Here is a 21,265-nt window from a genome sequence, read left to right on the forward strand (position 1 = left end):
TGGGGATTTCTCCCTGATGGTCTCACCTCATTGTCTCCTGTCTTCCCTGCTCCTGTCTCTCCCCACCACTCCCTTCCACACTGCCCCCAGGAAACAGATCCTCCCCCTGCACAGCTCGCTTCACCTTTGTTGGTTGGGGTCCAGGTATAGATGCTGTAACAAAGAGACCCTGGAAGAGAATGACTGAAATAAAGACTGTTGCTCGTTTTTTCTTTTTCTTTTTCTTTCTTTCTTTCTTTTTTTTTTTTTTTTGAGACAGAGTCTCGCTCTGTTGCCCAGGCTGGAGTACGGTGGTGCAATCTCGGCTTACTGCAACCTCTGCCTCCCGGGTTCAGGTGATTCTTCTGCCTCAGCCTCTCGAGTAGCTGGGATTGGAGGCACCCACCACCGCACCTGGATAATTTTTGTATTTTTAGTAGAGATGGGGTTTTGCCATGTTGGCCAGGCTGGTCTCAAACTCCTGACCTCAAATGATCTACCCACCTTGGCCTCCCAAAGTGTTGGGATTACAGGTGTGAGCCACCGCACCTGGCTGTTGCTCATTCTCGTAACAGTCCAGAGGTGAAGAACCTTGTTCCTTCCATTTTCTCACTTCACCATCCCCTGGGCTGGAGGTGTTGACTTCTGTATGATGGCAGCCACTGGGAAAGGGGAGGAGAAGAAGTAGAGGGCAAGCCATTTTCTTTTAAGCAAGCTTCACATCCACTGACATTCCGCTAGTGAGAAGGGGTCACCTGGCTACATCCAACTGCAGGGGACACTGGGTGGTACATGCCCAGCTAAATTCAATCACCAAAAAATATAGGGAAATGGATATGAGAGTTTCGCTAGCCATCTCCTGAAAGTGGAGAAGAAAATTTACTGGTTCACGAGACCAAAAAATTCAAGACTTCAGGCTCTGCTTGGCCCAGGATTTCAAACAGTATCACTGAGACGGGGTTTCTTGTCTCATCTCTTGGAACACATTCCTCTGTTTTTTGTTTTTTGGATGGAGTTTCACTCTTGTCACGCAGGCTGGAGTGCAGTGGTGCAATCTTGGCTTACCGCAACCTCTGCCTCCCGGGTTCAAGCGATTCTCTTGCCTCAGCCTCCCAAGTAGCTGGGATTACAGGCGCGTGTCACCACGTCCAGCTAATTTTTTGTATTTTTAGTAGAGACGGGGTTTCATCACACAGTTATTTATTTTAATTAGCTGGGAGTGGTGGCAAGCACCTGTAGTCCCAGCTACTCGGGAGGCTGAGGCGGAAGGATTGCTTGAGCCCAGGAGTTCAAGACCAGCCTGGGTAACATAGCGAGACCTCACCTCTACAAAAATAAAAATTAAAAAATCAGCTAGGCATGGCGGTGAGCACCTGTCATCCCAACTACTCGGGAGACTGAGGTGGGAGGATCGTTCGAGCCCAGGAGTTTGAAGTTGCAGTGAGCTGCGATCATACCACTGCACTCTAGCCTGGGTGACAGAGCCAGATCCAGCCTTTAAAAAAAAAAAAGTCCCTTGGGGAGAGCATGGGGTGTTGTATCCATGTAGGTATAACCCTGACTGTAGCCAGGGGTACAAGGACCGCTAAGGACCGTTGAGCATGCTGTGCACTGCCCAACTCCAGGGGGCACACGAAGCCTGAACTGGCTCAGGCCTGGGTCACCTGCTTCTCTGGTCCATATAGGGGAGGTTTGGCTACCAAGGTGTTGCTGCAGGGTGAGCAGGGAGAGCACTCTGGGGCAGCTGTCAGAGCAGGAGCTTCCCTGCAAGGCAGGACATGGGGGCTGAGGCCAAGGCCACCTGCTCACCACTGGCCTCTGCTCCCCTGCAGCTAAGCATTGACAGTTGCTGGGTGGGCTCCTTCTACTGCCCCCAATCTGGCTTCACAGCCACCATCTATGACACTGTTGCCACCGAGAGCACCCTCTTCATTCGGCAGAACCAGCTGGTCTACTATTTCACAGGCACCTATACCACACTCTATGAGAGAAACCGCGGCAGTGGTGAGTGGGCTGTGGCAGGACCCACGCCTGGGGAGGGCACCCCGGTGAACCCCTCCACAGAAGGTACCTGGGGCTGGCATTGCTGTGGGTGAGGCAGCAGGGAAGGAACCTGCTAAGGCCCTGACCACCCCTGCCCACCCCGAATGGACCTTTCCTTGCCCCCTCTTTTTTTGTTTTTTGTTTTTGTTTTTTTTTTTTTGCCGGGATGAGGCTTCCACTCAGACCCTCCTGGGAATTGTGAGCAACTGTGAGAAGAGGGGGTGTGAGAATAAAGGGAGGTAGAGAGAAGCAGACACATGCGTGTGCCCACACAGGGTGGCAGAAGGACATGCTGAGAGAGACCAGACAGGGAGAAAGAGGGAGAGGGGCATGGCAAGTCAGAAGGAGCCGGAGGAGAGAGAGAAACAGATGGGCAAAGCCTCAAGGGAAACTCATTGGAGACAAAAAAGAGAGGCTAGGCACAGTGGCTCAGGAGGCCAGACTACTCAGGAGGCTGATGGGAGGGGGGATCACATGAGCCCAGGGGTTTGAGGCTACAGTGAGCTATGATCACACTACTGCACTCCAGCCTGGGTGACAGAGCAAGACCCTGTTTCAAAAAAAGAAAAATGCTGGGTGCGGTGGTGCATGCCTGTAATCCCAGCACTCTGGGAGGCTGAGGCGGGTGGATCACTTGAAGTCAGGAGTTCAAGACCAGCATGGCTAACACGGTGAAACCCCGTCTCTACTAAAAATACAAAAAATTAGCAAAATTAGCTGGGCATGGTGGCACGTGCCTGTAGTCCCAGCTACTTGGGAGGCTGAGGCAGGAGAATCGCTTGAACCCTGGAGGCGGAGGTTGCAGTGAGCCAAGATCGTGCCCCTGCACTCCAGCCTGGGTGACAGAGCGAGATGTCATCTAAAAAAAAAAAAAAAAAAAAAAAAGCTAGGTGCAGTGGCTCACACCTGTAATCCCAGCACTTTGGGAGGCTGAGGTGGGCGGATCACAAGGTCAGGAGTTTGAGACCAGCCTGGCCAATGTGTTGAAACCCCATCTCTACTAAAAATACAAAAATTAGCTGGGTGTGGTGGCGGGTGCCTGTACTCCCAGCTACTCGGGAGGCTGAGGCAGGAGAATCGCTTGAACTCAGGAGGTGGGGCTGCCGTGAGCCGAGATAGTGCCACTGCACTCCAGCCTGGGCAACAGAGTGAGACTCCGTCTCAAAAAAAAAAAAAAAAAAAAATGCCAAAGCTCTCCTATTTCTTCTAGTTTTTCTTTCTTTTTTTTTTTTTTTTTTTTGAGGCGGAGTCTCGCTCTGTCGCCCAGGCTGGAGTGCAGTGGCGCGATCTCGGCTCACTGCAAGCTCCGCCTCCCGGGTTCCCGCCATTCTCCTGCCTCAGCCTCCCGAGTAGCTGGGACTACAGGCGCCGCCACCACGCCCGGCTAATTTTTTTGTATTTTTAGTGGAGACGGGGGTTTCATTGTGTTAGCCAGGATGGTCTCGATCTCCTGACCTCGTGATCCGCCCGTCTCGGCCTCCCAAAGTGCTGGTATTACAGGCTTGAGCCACCGCGCCCGGCCTCTTCTAGTTTTTCCTGCCATCTCAGAACTGTCAGCTTCCAGAGTCACCGGAAATTGGACTGTAACTTATAAGTAAATGGGTGTTCCCAGCAGCTTTGCTTTCTCTCTCTCTTAGGGCACTTTGACAGTGGGAGGAACCAAATTCAAATTGGCTTAAGCCAAAGAAAAGAGGTGTTTATTGGCTTCCGTGGCCGAAAAGCCCAGTAGCGTGTTGGTTTCAGGAATGGCTGCACCAGGGGGTCACTGTCACAGTTAAACAGTCACCTCTTCGTGCATGCCACGGTGACTCCGGCCCCTGCCCAGCAACTGTAGACTTGTATGCCCCTTAGTAGCCCCAGAAAAGAGCATCTTGTTGCTGATTGCAAGCTGGTATTGCCTCTGATTTGGCCAGCTTGGTCACATGGTAATCATTGTGGCCAAGGGAGTGCAAGGGAGGTGTCAGCCCAATCTGACCCTCGTGGACAGAGTGTGAGCAAAGGAGAATTTTCTCAAAGGCAGCGGGTGCCCTCTGCCAGGTGCTCCCTGACACCACACTGAACAGGTGCTGCAGCACCATAGGACAGATAACAGGCTCACTAAAGCCAGGGAAATGTGGGCGGGGCGGAGGGCAGAGGCCGCAGATCCAACCACCTGGGTCTGAGGCCCCATGCTGGCTTCCCTAGGCAGCTGGGTTCGTGTCCTGGCCAGCGAGTGCATCAAGAAGCTGTGCCCTGTGTATTTCCATAGCAATGGCTCTGAGTACATAATGGCCCTCACCACGGGCAAGCATGAGGGTTTTGTACACTTCGGGACCATCAGAGGTAAGGGTGTGGGCCTCTGGCAGCCCCAGGGACCCCTCCATACCCTCTCACCTCCAACGATTCTAACCTTGGGACCTCACTCATCACCATGTGCCCTGAGGAGGGCCCCCAGGCTGAGGGTGGTGATGGTGGTGGTGGAGGGATGCGTTTGTAGGGGTAGGGCTTGGGGGTATGTTATGTATCTTTCATGATGTACTTGGCTTTAAAGCGCAGAAGATCTGGGCACGGTGGCTCATGCCTGTAATCCCAGCACTTTGGGAGGCTGAGGCAGGCAGATCACTTGAGGTCAGGAGTTCAAGAACATCCTGGCCAACATGGTGAAACCCCATCTCTATTAAAAATACAAAAATTAGCTGGGCATGGCAGCAGGCACCTGTAATCCCAGCTATTCAGGAGGCTGAGGCAGGAGAGTCACTTGAACCCAGGAGATGAAGGTTGTAGTGAGGCGAGATTGCGCCACTGCACTCCAGCCTGGGCAACAGAGTGAGACTCCATCTCAAAACAAACAAACAAATCCACCACCAGAAAAACAAAAATAGCAGAAGCCCAGTTCAAAAATAATTTAAGTACAGCTGGGCACAGTGGCTCATGCCTGTAATCCCAGCACTTTGGGAGGCTGAGGTGGGTGGATCACCTGAGGTCAGGAGTTCGAGACCAACCTGCCCAACATGGAGAAACCCCATCTCTACTAAAAATACAAAAACCAGCTGAGCATGGTGGCACACACCTGTAGTCCCAGCTACTTGGGAGGCTGAGGCATGAGAATTGCTTGAACCTGGGAAGCAGCGGTTGCAGTAAGCCGAGATCATGCCACTGCACTCCAGCCTGGGCAACAGAATGAGACTGTCTTAATAATAGTAATAATAGGCATAAAGAATTTGTGGACTTACATAAATGAAAAGACTCAGGTTCAACTTCAGGTATGGCTGGATCCAGGGGCTCACAGTGTATGTCATCAGGACTCCATCTCTTGGTAAGGTAGTGCAGCATAGTAATTAATTATAGCACAGATTCTGGAGAGAGACTGCTCCATCACACCTTTGCTGTGTGCCTTTCGATATGTAACTTGACCTCTCTGATCTCATTTTCTTCACCTACAAAATGTGACTAATGGTAGTACTAGTATCTAGGTCACTGGGTCGATATAAAGATTAAATAAGTTGGTTTTTGTAAAGGTCTTAGTACTAGCAATGTGGTGAGTGTTACAAATGGTTTATTATTATTGGTCCTATAATTTGGGTCCATTTTCAGGTAGCTATTCCTCCATGGAGGTTAAAGGTAGCCCCTTAAAGCTTAAGACTCAAGTCACCTACTAGTCTGAGTCATGCCAAGAGAATGAAGACAGCATCTTTCCCATTAATTCTAACACAAGTCCCAGAGTAAATTCTGATTGGCCCACTGTGGTTCTCATGGCCAGACCTGAGCCATGAGACCCACAGTGTCATGACTGTGACCAGAGACAGACATGCTCTGATAGGCCAGGTGTGAGTGACGGAAGGCCAGAGAATGAGATCCCAAGGACTGAGGGGCTGGTGGGCATGAGGAGGGCAATCAGAGTTGGCTTGATGGGCTGCCAGACAGGAGGGAGAGGGACTGAACATGAACCGCACCTTGCTCTGCAGATGGCCAGGTGTCCTTTGAGATGCTGCCCAGGGAGTGGTCTGTGTGCGAGCAGATAGGAGGTACTAATCCCCCTGATGGGTCTGCGGCGGGAGGCTGGGGGGACTGAGGATGCAGAAGAGCAGGAGAGGGTGGCAGGGGTCATGGGAAAGAATGGGCAGTGTCTTAGGGAGGGGTGAGAGTTATGGGGAGGGGCACAGCTGGCATAGGACCAAGGCCATTGAGCCCTGGGGTGGCTCTGGACTGCCCCTTTCCCTCTCAGTTACCACCTGCTCCATAATTTGGTCTGACTACATCGCGGGTGAGTATACCCTACTGCTGCTAGTGGAGAGCGAATATGAAAATGCCAGTAAACGTTTCCAGGTGGTCAGCTACAACACAGGTAATCAGGGCGATGCAAGGGGCTGGGCGCAAAGGGGCAGGAGCCCAGACTGTGGACCGCATGCCCATCCTGAGGGATCTATGCCCAGCAGACAGAGGGAGGGCGACATTATCTGTGCCACTCCTGGATGAGGGGTAGCAGTGGAGAACTGGGTATAGGCTTGGCGATCTGAAAGGGCTCTGTGACTCACAATAAAGAGATTTTTTTTTTTTTTTTTTTGAAACGAAGTCTAGCTCTGTCGCCCAGGCTGGAGTGTGGTGGCCGGATCTCAGCTCACTGCAAGCTCTGCCTCCCGGGTTCACGCCATTCTCCTGCCTCAGCCTCCCAAGTAGTTGGGACTACAGGCGCCCGCCACCTCACCTGGCTAGTTTTTTTTTTTTTTTTTTTTTTTTTTTGTATTTTTTAGTAGAGACGGGGTTTCACCGTGTTAGCCAGGATGGTCTCGATCTCCCGACCTCATGATCTGCCCGCCTCTGCCTCCCAAAGTGCTGGGATTACAAGCTTGAGCCACCGCACCCAGCCAATAAAGATATTTTATTTTACCTGCAGTGAGAATAGGGCCGCCATGTAGAGTTGTACAGGCTGTGCACTGCACAAAACCCCCAACCGAGGGGTCAGAGGAGACAGGTCCTGTGCCTTAACAGGACTGTTCCCTCTCAGAGGCAGTGTCTTTTTATAATTCACATGAAGAAATTCTAAAGGGCTAGGCATGGGGCTCACACCTGTAATCCCAGCACTTTGGGAGGCCAAGGCCAGAGGATCGCTTGAGGCCAGGAGTTCAAGACCAGCCTGGGGCAACATAGCAAGACCCTGTCTCTACAAATTAAAAAAACAAACAAAAAAAGGTAGCCGAGTATGGAGGTGCGCCTGTAGTCCCAGCTACTTGGAATATACCTGAGGTGGAAGGATGGCATAAGCCCAGGAGGTTGAGGCAACAGTGAGCTATGATCATGCCACTGCCTGGGTGACAGAGCAAGACCCTGTCTCAAAAAGAAAAAAAAAAAAAGAGCTGGGCGTGGTGGCTCATTGTTGTAATCCCAGCACTCTGGGATACCAAGGTGGGTGGAATGCTTGAGCTCAGGAGTTCAAGACCAGCCTAGGCAACATAGCGAAACCTCCTCTCTACTAAAAATACAAAAATTGGGCCGGGTGCGGTGGCTCATGCCTATAGTCCCAGCACTTTGGGAGGTTGAGGCAGGTGGATCACGAGGTCAGGAGATCGAGACCACAGTGAAACCAGGTTTCTACTAAAAATACAAAAAATTTAGCCGGGTGCAGTAGCGGGTGCCTGTAGTCCCAGCTACTCGGGAGGCTGAGGCAGGAGAATGGTGTGAACCTGGGAGGCAGAGCTTGCAGTGAGCCGAGATCCGGCCACTGCACTCCGTCTCAAAAAAAAAAAAAAAAAAATACAAAAATTGGCAGGGGGCAGTGGCTCACACCTGTAATCCCAGCACTCTGGGAGGCCGAGGCGGGGTTGGGGGGGATCACTTAAGGTCAGGAGTTCAAGACCAGCCTGGCTAACATGGTGAAACCCTGTCTCTACTAAAAATACAAAAATTAGTCAGGCATGATGGTGGGTGCCTGTAAACCTAGCTACTCGGGAGGCTGAGGCAGAAGAATTGCTTGAACCTGGGAAGCAGAGGTTGCAGTGAGCCGAGATCACGCCATTGCACTGCAGTCTGGGCAGCAGAGGGAGACTCCATCTTGGAAAAAAAAAAAAATACAAAAAATTAGCTGGGCGTGGTGGTGGTGCGTGTCTATAATCCCAGCTACTCTATAGGCTGAGGTGGGAGGATCACTTGAACCCAGGAGGCAGAGGTTGCAGTGAGCCGAGATCACACCATTGCACTCCAGCCTGGGCGACAGAGAGATCCTGTCTTGGCGGGGGGCGGTGGAAGAAACTCTTAAGGACTAGCAAGCCCGGGTGGGAAGCTCTTTGGAGGGTTTTACAGGAGGCTGAGAAGCAAGCAACTTGCTCCAGCTCCAGGTTTTGAAAGCACAGAGCCTCAGGAGATTTTGCTGTATTCACCGCCCCCCCCCCTCCCCCGTAGCTAATGATGACCTGGAACTTCTCTACCACATCCCGGAGTTCATCCCTGAAGGTAGGAGGGGAAGGCAGAGGTGGCCTCAAGGGCGGCTGTGGGCCAGGAGGGGCCCAGGTGACTCCACCTCACTGCCGTGTCTTCTCTTCCTCTGCCCCGATCAGCTCGAGGATTGGAGTTCCTGATGATCCTAGGGACGGAGTCCTACACCAACACTGTAATGACCCCCAAGGGTATCTCCTGTAACCCGTACAACCACCTGATCTTCATCTGGGGCAACTTTCTCCTGCAGAGGTGGGCCTCCACCACTCCCGGGTGGGCCAGGCATACTCTGTCTCCCCAGCACCTTTAGGGTGTGGATGCTTTCAAGATCAGACTAGGCGAGTCTCACCAAGCCTTCAGAGGATGCCCAAATCCAGAAGTTACCAGGACGGTGATGGGGAACACACCGTTAGGGTAGTCAGTGCTGGGACGAGGGGAGCCAATGTTTTAAAGCTGTGGGAGCCCTTTTCTTAAAAATGAAACCTTATATAAAGACCCAGCCTGTGTGAGCAATAGATGAGCAGTTTCTAGGGTTTGTTTTTGTTTTTGTTTTGGGACAGTCTCGCTCTGTCACCCAGGCTACAGGGCAGTGGCACAATCTCAGCTCACTGCAGCCCCCGCCTCCCTGATTCAAGTGATTCTCCTGCGTCAGCCTCCCTAGTAGCTGGGATTACAGTTGCATGTCACCACGCCTGGCTAATTTTTGTATTTTTAGTAGAGACGGATTTCACCATGTTGGGCAGGCTTGTCTCGAACTCCTGACCTCAGGTGATCCTCCCGCCTCAGCCTCCGAGAGTGCTGGGATTACAGGTGTGAACCACGTGCCCAGCTAACTGACGAGCATTTTCTAGGGACAGTTTAGGATCCTCCCCACCCCAGCCACCCTCTCGACCCTCAGGAACCTAGGGGCCCCTGAGCCACTTTCTTGGGTGGCTGGCAAACTGCCAGGTTGGCCCGATGCTTCTGTTTTACAGATGGGGAGCTGGAGACTCTCAAAGGGTTTGGGTTGGGGGGCGGGAGCTAGGATTTCAAGCTTCCTTTGCACATTCTTCCAAGTGGAGAAACTGAGTAAGTGGCTCCCGAGTTATTAGGCCTGGGATTGGGGTAAGTGGCTGTCCAGGATGCGCCCAGCTCTCCATCTCTGTCCCTGCAGCTCTAACAAGGAAAACTTCATCTACCTGGCAGACTTCCCCAAGGAACTGTCCATCAAATACATGACCAGATCGTTCCGTGGGGCTGTGGCTATTGTCACGGAGACGGAGGAGGTGGGCTGCCCTGCCCCTCTCCCCATTCCCTCTCTGCCCACCCCCAAACCCCAGGGGTCCCTCTTTCCCCCTGTCAGAGTAAAGGAGCTAAGGGAAGGGGGCACCCTCGGGGACCCTGAGAAAGGGCAGTGAAGCTCCATTTATAGCTGCAATCCCTGGAACTCAGAGTGTCAGCTCCAAAGTCATGCAGACCAGAGCTATGATCTAATGTTCAGAGGCGGCCCTCTTTCATCCCACAGTGCACTCGTTCACTTCATAAATATTGAGCATTTACTGTGTACCTGCCCCCTGTGCTGGAGAACACAGAGCGATCGGGGCTGCAATGGGGAAAATATTACCTATGGAAGTAGGGGGACCTGGCCCATTCTGGGGGATTGCGCATGTCAGGGAGGGCTTCATGGGGGAGACCACATGGAGGGGGACATCTTGGAGGCTGGAGGGGATCACCCAGGTTGTGGTTCAGGAAGGGTAGTGAAGGTTCCCTTCAGATGTGTATGGGGGTGGGCATTAGTGCAGAGATGGGGAACTGAGGCCAAGGAAATGGTGAGACCGTGGAAGCTCTCACCATTTGAGAAGAAAAAAGAGGTCTCGGCCCTAGGAACCGTGGCTGTTAGGGAGTGTGTATGTTAGGGACGTTTAGGTTACAAGTGCTAGAAACCTTAACAGACCAAAAACATTGAAAAACATGATCATAGTGTGTGAGGGCTGGAACCAGAGGTGATTGGGCTCAGGGAAGTAGAGAGATGGCACCACAGAGAAAAGGAAGGGGAGCGCCCTTGGTCCCAGTGGAGGTGAGTTTGCAAACTTCATCCCTCAAACAATGGGGCCACCACACTGGGCAGAGGGTGAGGTGGGATCAGAGGACCCCATGGTCCTGACACACACACATCCGGCTATCGTACCCACAGATCTGGTACCTCCTGGAGGGCACCTACCGGGTGTACCGGCTGTTCCCATCCAAGGGCTGGAAGGTGCACATCAGCTTACAGCTGATGCAACAGTCCTCTCTCTACGCATCCAATGAGACCATGCTGACCCTCTTCTACGAAGGCAGCAAACTGTACCAGGTGCCTGGCGGGGCTCTGCGGGGACATTGGGGCACCGCAGGAGGGCTGACCCCAGCTCACCTGACTCTGCCTTCCCCCTGTAGCTGGTGTACCTTATGAACAACCAGAAGGGCCAGCTGGTCAAGAGGCTTATGCCCGTGGAACAGCTTCTGATGTATCAACAGCACACCAGCCACTATGACTTGGATCGGAAAGGGTGAGAGGACACCGGACCATGACAGGGGTCTGAGGGCTCCCGGCACTGCCCTCCTGAAGCTACCATTTTTGAGAGAGGGGAGACCGAGCTAACCCCAGTGACAGCCTCAGGGCTACGATGGCAGGAGTTCAGCACTTATGGAAGCTCAGAGGAGGAGCCGAACCTGGCCAGGGGGGAAGGTGCATCAGGGAGGGCTTCAAAGAGGAGGAGGTGTATGCACTGTGACAAGAAGGGTGAGGAAGGATTAGCCAAGTGATAAGGTGGGGAAGGGTGTCCCAGAACGGGAGAACCAGCTGTGCAGAAGCCCTGATGGGAAGGGGGACGAAGTGAGCCTGGTGGTCATGGGGAGAAACTTGGACTTCATCTTGAGGGTCTTGGGGGAGCCATGGATGGGACTAAAGGAAAGGACTGCAGGATCGGATTTTACCGCGTGCCATAATGATGCCTCTGGTCGCTGTCCTGCAGAAGGTGGATCAGAGCAACCCAGGGAGGCAGCTGGATTCGGGGCAGGGACAGGGAACTGGGGTGGAAGGAGGAAGCAGGAGGTGGAACAAAGATAAGAGGTCAAGTGGACAGGCAGATGGGGACTGCCCGTTGAGCAGGGAGGATTCTGGTCTCAGGGATCGAGGGACGTCCGAGGGGATGTGTGAAGAGGCCTCTGGGCAGCAGGGGCTGACGCTGAGGAGGAAGATCGGGGCTGGATTCAATACAGGAAGTGGGTGAGGTGGGAAAGAGGCCTGCGGAAGCTTCCAGTGCGCGGGGTGCCTTAGAGCCAGCAGCCCTTCCCCCCTGCCGCTGCCCAGGGGCTACTTGATGCTCTCCTTCACCAACTTCTGCCCCTTCTCGGTGATGCGCCTGAGGAACCTGCCCGGTCCGCAGAGATACACGCGCCAGGAGCGCTACCGGGCACGGCCACCGCACGTCTTGGAGCGCTCGGGCTTCCACAACGAGAACTCGCTAGCCATCTACCAGGGCCTTATCTACTACCTGCTGTGGCTGCACTCCGTGTACGACAAGGTGGGCGTCCGGCGGCGGGCGGGCAGGCCTGAGACCGGACTCGGGGAGCGGGGAGCGGGGAGCCGGGAGCCGGCTTAGAGGGCGAGGCTTGTGGAGCGGAGCGCAGCGGGATTGTAGGACTGGAGGACTGGGGGGTGGGGTGGGTGGGGGACGTGGGGGCGGGGCCTGGCTTGAGCAGGACTTCCAGGGGAGGGTGTTGGAGGTGTGGCCGGTTTGAAAGCAGGGTCTGGGGATGCGCTGGGGTGTGTATCTTCTGCTCTGGGTTAGGAGCTGGCATTGAGGCTGGGAGGGGGTCTGGGGATGCCGCTTGCCTCGGGGCCCTCGCCCCACCGCCCAATCCCTTTACGGTGCCGGGCGATCCCTGCAGCCATACGCGGACCCGGTGCACGACCCCACCTGGCGCTGGTGGGAGAATAACAAACAAGACCAGGTAGGCGGAGCGGATTGGGAGCCGGGAAAGGGGCGGTGCCCGGACACCCCTCACAGTGCCCCCAGCCCCGGCGCTGACTCTGCCGCGCGCATGCGGTACTCCAGGATTACTACTTCTTCCTGGCGAGCAACTGGCGAAGCGCGGGCGGCGTGTTCATAGAAATGGACAGCTACGAAAAGATCTACAACCTCAAGTCCGCGTACGAGCTGCCGGAGCGCATTTTCCTGGACAAGGGCACTGAGTACAGCTTCGCCATCTTCCTGTCGGCGCAGAGCCGCTCGTTCCGGACGATGGCAGACCTCGGTCTGCGCGGGGCCAGAGTCACTCCCGAAGGGCAGGGCGAGGGCTGCCGGAATCTGGGAGCCTGGGGGGAGGGGACACCATCCGAAGGGCGGGGCCTGTGAGGGAGGCCTTAACCCCGTTTACTGTCCCGAGCAGGCACCGTCTTCGAGCTGCATAGCCACGTAGACGTGGGCGTGGTGCTGGCCGACCCCGGCTGCATCGAGGCCTCGGTGAAGCAGGAGGTCCTGATTAATCGCAACGCGGTGCTATTTTCGGTGAGGCTCGGCAGGCAGTTGGGATCAAGGGAGGTTTTTTGTTTTGTTTTTGTTTTTGTTTTTTGTTTGTTTGTTTTTGAGACAGGGTCTTGCTCTGTCAGGCTGGAGTGCAGTGGCGCGATCACTGCATTCTTGGCCTCCTGGGCTCAAGTGATCCTCCTCCCTCAACCTCCTGAGTAGCTGGGACTGCAGGCATGCACCACAGTGCCCAGCGAACTTTCTTTTCTTTTTTTCTTTTGAGACGGAGTCTCACTCTGTCGCCCAGGCTGGAGTGCAATGGCACAATCTTGACTCGCTGCAACCTCTGCCTCGCAGGTTCAACCGAGTCTCCTGCCTCATCCTCCCTAGTAGCTGAGATTACAGGTGCACACCACCGCACCCAGCTAATTTTTTGTATTTTTAGTAGAGATGGATTTTTACCATGTTGGCCCGGCTGGTCTTGAACTCCTGACCTCAAATGATCCGCCCACCTCAGCCTCCCAAAGTGCTGGGATTACAGGCGTGAGCCACTGTGCCCAGCCTTAACTTTTTATGTTTTGTAGAGAGGGGGGGTCTACCTGTGTTGCCCAGGCTGGTCTCGAATTCCTGGGCTCAAGAGATCCTCACGCCTCGGCGTGAGGTGTGAGGTGTGAGGCACGAGCCACGAGCCACCCTGCGCTTGGCCCCGTTAGCCTATTCCTGAGTAGAAAATGGAAGACTTCCGTTCTCCTACCAGCCCCCACCTCGCCCCAGCTGTGGGTTATTTGAACTGTTTGTTGGTCTTTGGGGAGACCTATTCACCCCTTCATTTCTGCCTCTCCCCTCCTTCAACCCCAGATTACGCTCAAGGATAAAAAGGTTTGCTATGACCAAGGCATTAGTGGACACCACCTTATGAAGTCTTCCATGACGGTCAATGTGAGGTCCAAGCCTGGAGGGGAGGGTGCAGGATGGTGGGGAAGCCTGGGCCCACAGGGATCACCATCTTCACCTGCTCCTACCTGCAGGTGGTGGGTTCATCCGGGCTCTGCTTCCAGGAAACGCACGCGGGGGCCCGTATGCAAGTATTGGAGCTTGGGATACTGGGCCCTGGGAGGGGAAGGTTGGGGTCAGGTCTCAACACGGCTAATCCCCTGAGAATCCCACTAATTATTCATAATTTCCTTTCTTCTCATTCTTTCTCATCATTCATCCACCCACCCACTACTACCCATTAACTCCTTTCGTTCTTTTTTTCTTTGAGATGGAGTTTCGCTCTTGTTGCCCGGGCTGGAGTGCGATGGTGCAGTCTTGGCTCACTGCAACCTCCACCTCCTTGGCTCAAGTGATTCTCCTGCTTCAGCCTCCCGAGTAGCTGGGATTACAGGTGCCCACCACCATGCCCAGCTAATTTTTTGTATTTTTAGTGGAAACAGGGTTTCTCCATGTTGGCCAGGCTGGTCGCAAACTCCTGAACTCAAGTGATCCACCCGCCTCAGCCTCCCAAAGTGCTAGGATTCCAGGCATGAGCCTCCACACCCAGCCTAACTCCTTCCATTCATTCATGTTTTCAGAAAGGGCCACCTTCCCAGTTGTGCAGGTTGCACACAAGCTGATGTGTTCCCTCTGATAACTTTTCTGCAGAGGGAGAATAGAGCGAGCAACAGGGCCTTTTTATTTTTTTGAGATGAAGTCTCACTCTTGTCCCCCAAGCTGCAGTGCAATGGCGCATGCAATGGCGCAATCTCGGCTCACTGCAACCTCTGCCTCCCGAGTTCAAGCGATTCTTCTGCCTCAGCCTCCCAAGTAGCTAGGATTACAGGTGCATACCACCATGCCTGGCTAATTTTTTGTATTTTAAGAAGAGATGGAGTTTCACCATGTTGGCCAGGCTAGTCTCAAACTCCTGACCTCAGGTGACCTGCCCACCTCGGCCTCCCAAAGTGTTGGGATTACAAGTGTGAGCCACCACGCCTGGCCCAGGGCCACTTTTTGCAATTGGCACAAAGGTGGCACAAGGGCTGGCCTGGCCCTGCCTTCACATCTGTCTCTTCTTCTGCCCACTCACACATTCCTCATTCAGTTCTTTGGGATCTTGGTTCTTCACTTGCTTATATATGTGATATCGCCTTTGCCCAGGGCAGACACTGAGGCTCAGAGAGGTGCAGTGTAACCCAGGGAGCTAATAAGTGGTAGAGGAGGGGCCTGCCCCAGAGTTCTTGTTCTCACCCACTTCCCTACCCACTCCGGGGCATGCAGATCCTGGTGTTCCTCTCTCCTGGGTTAGAATGACCTTGGGCAGTCAAAAGGGATTGTAACAGCCCCCACCTCCTTAGAGTACATGAGATTTCATGTGCTAGACTGAATAAACAAGGAGGAAGTGTGACCACATCACAGGGTGGGCAAGGGGAAATGTGGCGGGATGAACTCAGAGCAGCGATGGGGCAGAGTAAGTGGGGCCTCATGGGCCATGGTGCGTGAGCTGGTTCTTTGGGAGGGCTCCAAGCAGAGGAGGGACTCGAGGGTCCCCAGGGCCCATCTGGCTGCATGGGGTGGGGGGACATCAATGAGGGAACTGGAAGCAGGGAGACTCTGGAGAAGACAAGGTTGGACAAAACAGGGTGGGGGCAAAGGAGTTGGAGGTTTAAGGGAGAGAATGAGTGGACTCTGCGTCTTTTTTTTTTTTTTTTTCGAGACAGAGTCCTGCTCTGTCAGCTGGAGTGCAGTGGCGCAATCTTGGCCTCTGTCTCCCTGGTTCAAGCTGTTCTCCTGCCTCTGCCTCCCGAGTAGCTGGGATTACAGGCATGCGCCACCACACCCAGCTAATTTTTTGTATTTTTAGTAGAGAAAGGGTTTTGCTGTGCTGGCCAGGCTAGTCTCGAACTCTGGATTCAAGTGATTGGCCTGCCTCGGCCTCCCAAAGTGCTGGGATTACAGGCATGAGCCACTGCGCCAAGCCGTTTTAATGATATTAATGACTATATTGCTCTTGGCGGTGAGGGAGAGCCAGGCAGTTGGTGGTGGTGTTTGTGGGAGGGGTACTGTCCTTCCTGCCCCTCACCTTTCCAGGGGCCTGAGGAGACCCTGGCCACTCCCATGAGCCTTTTTTCCTCCCACCGAGGGCAACCTGATGGTGCCAGTGTTCATTGGCTGCCCTCCAGGCAAGCGTCTGGCGTTCGACATCACCTACACTCTGGAATACAGCCGCCTGAAGAACAAACACTACTTTGACTGCGTTCAAGTGGACCCCGAGATGCCCTGCTTTCTCTTCCGGGACAGTGTGTGTCCAGTCCCTTCCCCTGCATCGTTCACTGTCCTCTTGCGCCCACCACTTTGCGCTCTCCCTCCCCGCTCCTCTGCCCACAGGCTACCCACCCTCTTTCCCCCGGCATCTCACTTTCCCCCTTCTCGGTCCTCAGCTTCTCAGGCCAGGCTAATTTCTTCTTCCCGTCTCAACCCCCTCCAACCCCATAGTTTTCTACCCCTTCTTCTTGATTCAAGATTTGGTGACAGGAGACTCCGGCAGTTTCCAGGGCAGGTAAAGGCGTGGCCAACTTGTAGCTAGGGCAGGTGGAGGGAGTGGAAGGGGATGGGTGCAGGACTCGAGACCCGGAGACCAGTCCGTGTGCACTTCTGTCCCTGGTAGCTACGTGCTGCTGGTGGTGGGTGGCGGGCCCACACTGGACACACTCAAGGACTACAACAAGGACGAAATCTACCGCTTCAACAGCCCCTTGGACAAGTAATCCCTGTGGGGCCCCACGCGTAATTGGCCTTGCTTCCCCTGGAGGCCTTTCCCACTTCCAAGCCAAGCCCACCTCATAAGCCCCCGCCTCCGCATCTCAGGTCCCGCCCACAGTGGGGCTCTTAGGATCCCACAGGCAAACTCCTGCAGGGCCCCCCTAACACCATGCCCCCTGCACCCACCTCTGGCCTCCCTCCACACTGACCACTGAGGCCATACCTCCCCCACACCTCCCCAACCCCTGGCTGAGATGACCTCGTCCTGCACAGGACCCACAGCCTTATCTGGACCACGAGGACCAAAAGGACCACCAAAGACTCAGCCTTCCACATCATGTCCCATGAGAGCCCGGGTATCGAGTGAGTGCGCAGCCTGGCCCTCTTGGCCCCCATCTGTCGGTAGTCCATCAGGCCCACCCATCCTTTCTGCCCCCAGGAGGCCTCTTGATCCCCAAGTCACACTGACTGCCTTTGTGTTACTCAAATGGGGCTGAACTTTGCACAAGCTGAAGTCCCTGCCTGGAATGCTGCTCCCTCCTCCTCTCGTCGGGCCTTAGGCAGATGCCCCTTCAGCCAGGAGGACTTTTCTGTTTCAGGATGGGACAATTGTCCCTTCGTGGCTCCCATGGTCGCCTGGGGCTCTCCCATCCCGCCCCTGAGTCCCCTACCTGTGCATCCCCATTCTAGAGTGGACAGCCCTGGGCAGTCACTGTCTGGTGTGGGGTCTGTCTCTCCTCCAGAACTGGGTCCTGAATAGACTCATAAATTTGTTTTTATTTTTGAGATGGAGTTTCGCTCTTTGTTGCCCACTCTGGAATGCCGTGGCATGATCTCAGCTCACTGCAATCTCCACCTTCCGGGTTCAAGCGATTCTCCTGTCTCAGCCTCCTGTTTGTTTATTTTTTTGAGACAGGCTCCCTCTGTAGTCCACCAGGCTGGAGTGCAGTGGCGCAATGTCAGCTCACTACAACCTCTGCCTCCCAGGTTCAAGCAACTCTCCTGCCTTAGCCTCCCAAGTAGCTGGGATTACAGGCAACCACCACCACGCCTGGCTAATTTTTGTATTTTTAGTAGGGATGGGGTTTCACCATGTTGGTCAGGCTGGTCTTGAACTGCTGACCTCAGGTGATCCTCACGCTTCAGCCTCCCAAAGCACTGGGATTACAGGCGCATGCCACCATGCCCGGTTAATTTTTGTTTTTTTTTTCTAGTAGAGATGGAGTTTCACCATATTGGCCAGGCTGGTTAACATAGCATTTATTGAATGAAATAATGAACAAATGAATAAATCAATTCATGGCAGGCATTTATTGATATTTGAATGTGGGTATTAATGAATGAATAAAACAATGGAGAAACAAATTCATATATAGGGGCTCAATAAGTTTCATTCAATGAAAGGAAAAAAATGAAGCCATGAGCAAATGAAGGCAGTGAATGAATGAACAACTTGCGCCTAGTCAGAATTTAACCTGCTCTATTTTTTTATTTTTTAGTTTTATTTATTTTTTTGAGATGGACTCTTGCTCTGTCACCCAGGCTGGAGTACAGTGGTACAATCTCAGCTCACTGCAACTTCCGCCTCTTGGGTTCAAGTGATTCTCCCACCTCAGCCTCCCGTGTAGCTGGGATTACAGGCGCACGCCACCACGCCTGGCTAGTTTTGTAATTTTTAGTAGAGATGGGATTTCACCATGTTGGTCAGGCTGGTCTTGAACTCCTGACCTCAAGTGATCCACCTGCCTCGGCCTCCCAAAGTGCTGGGATTATAGGTGTGAGCCACCGCGCCCGGCCTAACCTGCATTTATTGGATAATGAATAGAGAAGGAAATAAATGAAAGATGTGACTTTGTACCTAATAAGTGCTCAAGCTGTATTTATGGGATAAAGGAATGAAGGGAGCAAAGAATGAATAAGGAGTTGGCACATGATAGGTACAGAGCCTGTAATCTGGATGGATGCACAGTGACAGAGGAATTGACAGATGGAGGCATGAAGGCAGGAGGAAATGAATGAGTAGACAGCCTGTGGCACAGTAGCCGTTCAGTCAGCATGATTGAATGAGTGAATGAAGGAAGGAATGAGGGAAGGCATGAGATCGCACCCATTTGGTCCTCACCGAGAGCGTTGGGGTGGAAGAAGAAATTGGGAGTTGGCACAGACTAGGCATGGTTGGTAGCACAACTGCCTGATCTTTGGCTTGCAGATGGCTCTGTCTGGAGAACGCCCCATGCTATGACAATGTTCCCCAAGGCATCTTCGCCCCTGAATTCTTCTTCAAGGTGTTGGTGAGCAATAGGTGAGCCAGGCAAGTGGCCCAGGTGTGGGTCAGGGGCTGCCCATGGAATGCCTGGCTTCTCCTCTAATCCTGGGTCCCCTCCCAACCCCCGCAGAGGAGTGGACACGAGCACCTACTGCAACTACCAGCTCACCTTCCTGCTGCACATCCACGGGCTGCCACTCAGTCCCAAGCGGGCCCTTTTCATCCTCATGGTGAGTGGCTGTCCAGGAGCTGCCCCGCTGGGTGGGCAAGGGCCCACACCTCCACACCTATGCTTGTTGTACTTCACTAATTCATTCCTTCAGTCACTCATCTGGTCATGCCGACTGAACGCCTGCCATGCCACAGGCTGTCTACTCATTCATTTCCTCCTGCCATCACGCCTCCATCTGTCAATTTCCCTGTAACTGTGGATCCAGATTGTGGACTGTGTACCTTATCATGTGCCAACTCTTTATTTATTCTTTGCTCCCTGCAGGTGTCACTCAGCGTGTTTGTGGGCCTGGTGATCTTCTACATTGCCTTCTGCCTCCTGTGGCCCCTCGTGGTGAAGGGCTGCACGATGATCCGGTGGAAGATAAACGATATCATTGCCTCAGAATCCTACTACACCTATGCCTCCATTTCCGGAATGTCGAGCATGCAGTCTGTGAGACGTTCCAGGATGGGCTCCATGTTCAGCTCCAGGATGACAGAGGACAAGGCTGAACCCAAGGAAGCCGTGGAGAGACAGTTGATGACCTGAGTCTGCCGCGTGCCCCAGCCCCCAGTCACTGTCACACTTCCCCTACGAGGCCCATCTTGAAGATGCAGCCTGTCACCCAGCTCAGACCTCTGTTTTGCTTGATGTTTACTTCTCGTTCAGACTCAAATAAAGCCTTTTTTCAGGACCAGCTGTGGGCCCTCTTAAGAGCTTGAGTTCAGAAGGTTTGTACCAGCATAGCTGCACATTAAAATATCATAAACCTCGCTGGGCACTGTAGCTTATGCCTGTAATCCCAGCACTTTGGGAGGCGGAAGCAGGCAGATCACTTGAGGTCAGGAGTTTGAGACCAGCCTGGCCCACATGGTGAAACCCTGCAACCCTGTCTCTACTAAAAATACAAAAAATTAGCTGGGCGTGGTGGTGCATGACTGTAATTCCAACTACTTGGGAGGCTGAGACAGGATAATCCCCTGAACCTGGGAGGCAGAAGTTGCAGTGAGCCAAGATTGTGCCACTGCATTCCAGCCTGGGCAACAGACTGAGACTCCCGACTCAACAAAACAATAAATAAAATATCAAAAACCTAGGCCACCTGTTAAATAGTGGCTTCTCTGTGTGCCTGTTGGCTGAGCCCCTCCCCAGGGTGCCCCAGACCTCCCTGTGGTCCAGCAGGATCCTCCACAATCCAGGCCCATTGCTATGGCCCACCATCTGCTCTGATTATTTAGTGTTAAGTATTTTGAATGTCAACACCTATCTAATGTCTTAAGGAGGGGACCCTGGTGATGTCAGGATTCTTATTTTAGTTGCAAGTAGCAAGTATTTCCCTCAAATGGTCTACATGAAAATGGTAATTTACGGGCTTCAGGTACAGTTTGATCCAGTAGTCCCCAAGGTCCACAGGATTCAGCCTTCATTTCTCTGTAGTTTTTTCTTCTCTGTCCTCCTCTGAGTGCAGTCTCTGACCTCAGGAAAACTCCTCTCACCATCTGAGGCTAGTTATGCCGTCCATAATCTGGATGGATGCATAGTGACCAATGAATTGACAGATGGAGGCATGAAGGCAGGAGGAAATAAATGAGTAAAAAAATACCCTGTTGCGTGGTAGGCATTCGGTCAGCATTACTGGATGAATGAATGAAGGAGCGAATGAGGAAAGGTATGAGACTATGCCTAGTTGGTGCTCACTCAGAGTGTTGGGGTGAGGGAATAAATTGGGATTGGCATCGATTAGGCATGGTTGGTAGCACAAAAACCTAATGAAACTTGACAATAACAAGAGTTGGCAACACTCGTGTGTAAGGTCTGTTGGCTAAGGTTGTTTCCACCACCAAGATTCTATTGAGTCACCTCGTGGTCCAGATGAACACATCATAATCCTGTATCAGCCAAGTCAACATATGATCTGAATATCACCATCTGCATTTCCAGCCAAGATAAAGTGACAGAGACTGGATTTCCCCTCATACTTGAAACTATTTATTTATTTTTGAGATGGAGTCTTGCTCTGTCACCCAGGCTGGAGTGCAGTGGTGCTATCTCGGCTCACTGCAACCTCTGCCTCCTGGGTTCAAGCGATTCTCCTGCCTCAGCCTCCCGAGTGGCTGGGACTAC

At 53.2% G+C, this 21,265-nt stretch overlaps 1 protein-coding gene across 13 annotated transcripts in view; it reads left to right on the top strand.

Moving 5' to 3' along the window:
• The window catches only part of LOC105495412 (cation channel sperm associated auxiliary subunit gamma), a 33,377-nt gene extending 13,539 nt beyond the window's left edge, over nucleotides 1–19,838 (top strand). For 5 of the 13 annotated variants that reach the window (XM_071086557.1, XM_071086561.1, XM_011764903.3 and 2 more), the window contains 22 exons: nucleotides 1,812–1,983; nucleotides 4,207–4,344; nucleotides 5,967–6,026; nucleotides 6,227–6,346; nucleotides 8,398–8,448; nucleotides 8,553–8,682; nucleotides 9,584–9,695; nucleotides 10,604–10,762; nucleotides 10,846–10,958; nucleotides 11,762–11,975; nucleotides 12,343–12,405; nucleotides 12,510–12,708; nucleotides 12,844–12,962; nucleotides 13,779–13,859; nucleotides 13,949–14,005; nucleotides 16,042–16,198; nucleotides 16,395–16,458; nucleotides 16,567–16,662; nucleotides 16,935–17,024; nucleotides 18,871–18,963; nucleotides 19,058–19,157; nucleotides 19,424–19,838. In XM_071086557.1, the coding sequence (XP_070942658.1) occupies nucleotides 1,812–1,983; nucleotides 4,207–4,344; nucleotides 5,967–6,026; nucleotides 6,227–6,346; nucleotides 8,398–8,448; nucleotides 8,553–8,682; nucleotides 9,584–9,695; nucleotides 10,604–10,762; nucleotides 10,846–10,958; nucleotides 11,762–11,975; nucleotides 12,343–12,405; nucleotides 12,510–12,708; nucleotides 12,844–12,962; nucleotides 13,779–13,859; nucleotides 13,949–14,005; nucleotides 16,042–16,198; nucleotides 16,395–16,458; nucleotides 16,567–16,662; nucleotides 16,935–17,024; nucleotides 18,871–18,963; nucleotides 19,058–19,157; nucleotides 19,424–19,690 (2,655 nt within the window). In that variant the 3' untranslated portion in view covers nucleotides 19,691–19,838. Of the gene's footprint in view, nucleotides 1–1,811; nucleotides 1,984–4,206; nucleotides 4,345–5,966; nucleotides 6,027–6,226; nucleotides 6,347–8,397; nucleotides 8,449–8,552; nucleotides 8,683–9,583; nucleotides 9,696–10,603; nucleotides 10,763–10,845; nucleotides 10,959–11,761; nucleotides 11,976–12,342; nucleotides 12,406–12,509; nucleotides 12,740–12,843; nucleotides 12,963–13,778; nucleotides 13,860–13,948; nucleotides 14,006–16,041; nucleotides 16,201–16,394; nucleotides 16,459–16,566; nucleotides 16,669–16,934; nucleotides 17,028–18,870; nucleotides 18,964–19,057; nucleotides 19,158–19,423 lie in introns of those variants that run through there. The other 8 variants (XM_071086558.1, XM_071086556.1, XR_011617513.1 and 5 more) reach the window with 7 other exon arrangements.
• Nucleotides 19,839–21,265: the final 1,427 nt, after the last annotated feature.

Source organism: Macaca nemestrina, chromosome 20 (genome assembly GCF_043159975.1).
Source record: "Macaca nemestrina isolate mMacNem1 chromosome 20, mMacNem.hap1, whole genome shotgun sequence".
NCBI classification, from domain to species: Eukaryota; Metazoa; Chordata; class Mammalia; order Primates; family Cercopithecidae; genus Macaca; species Macaca nemestrina.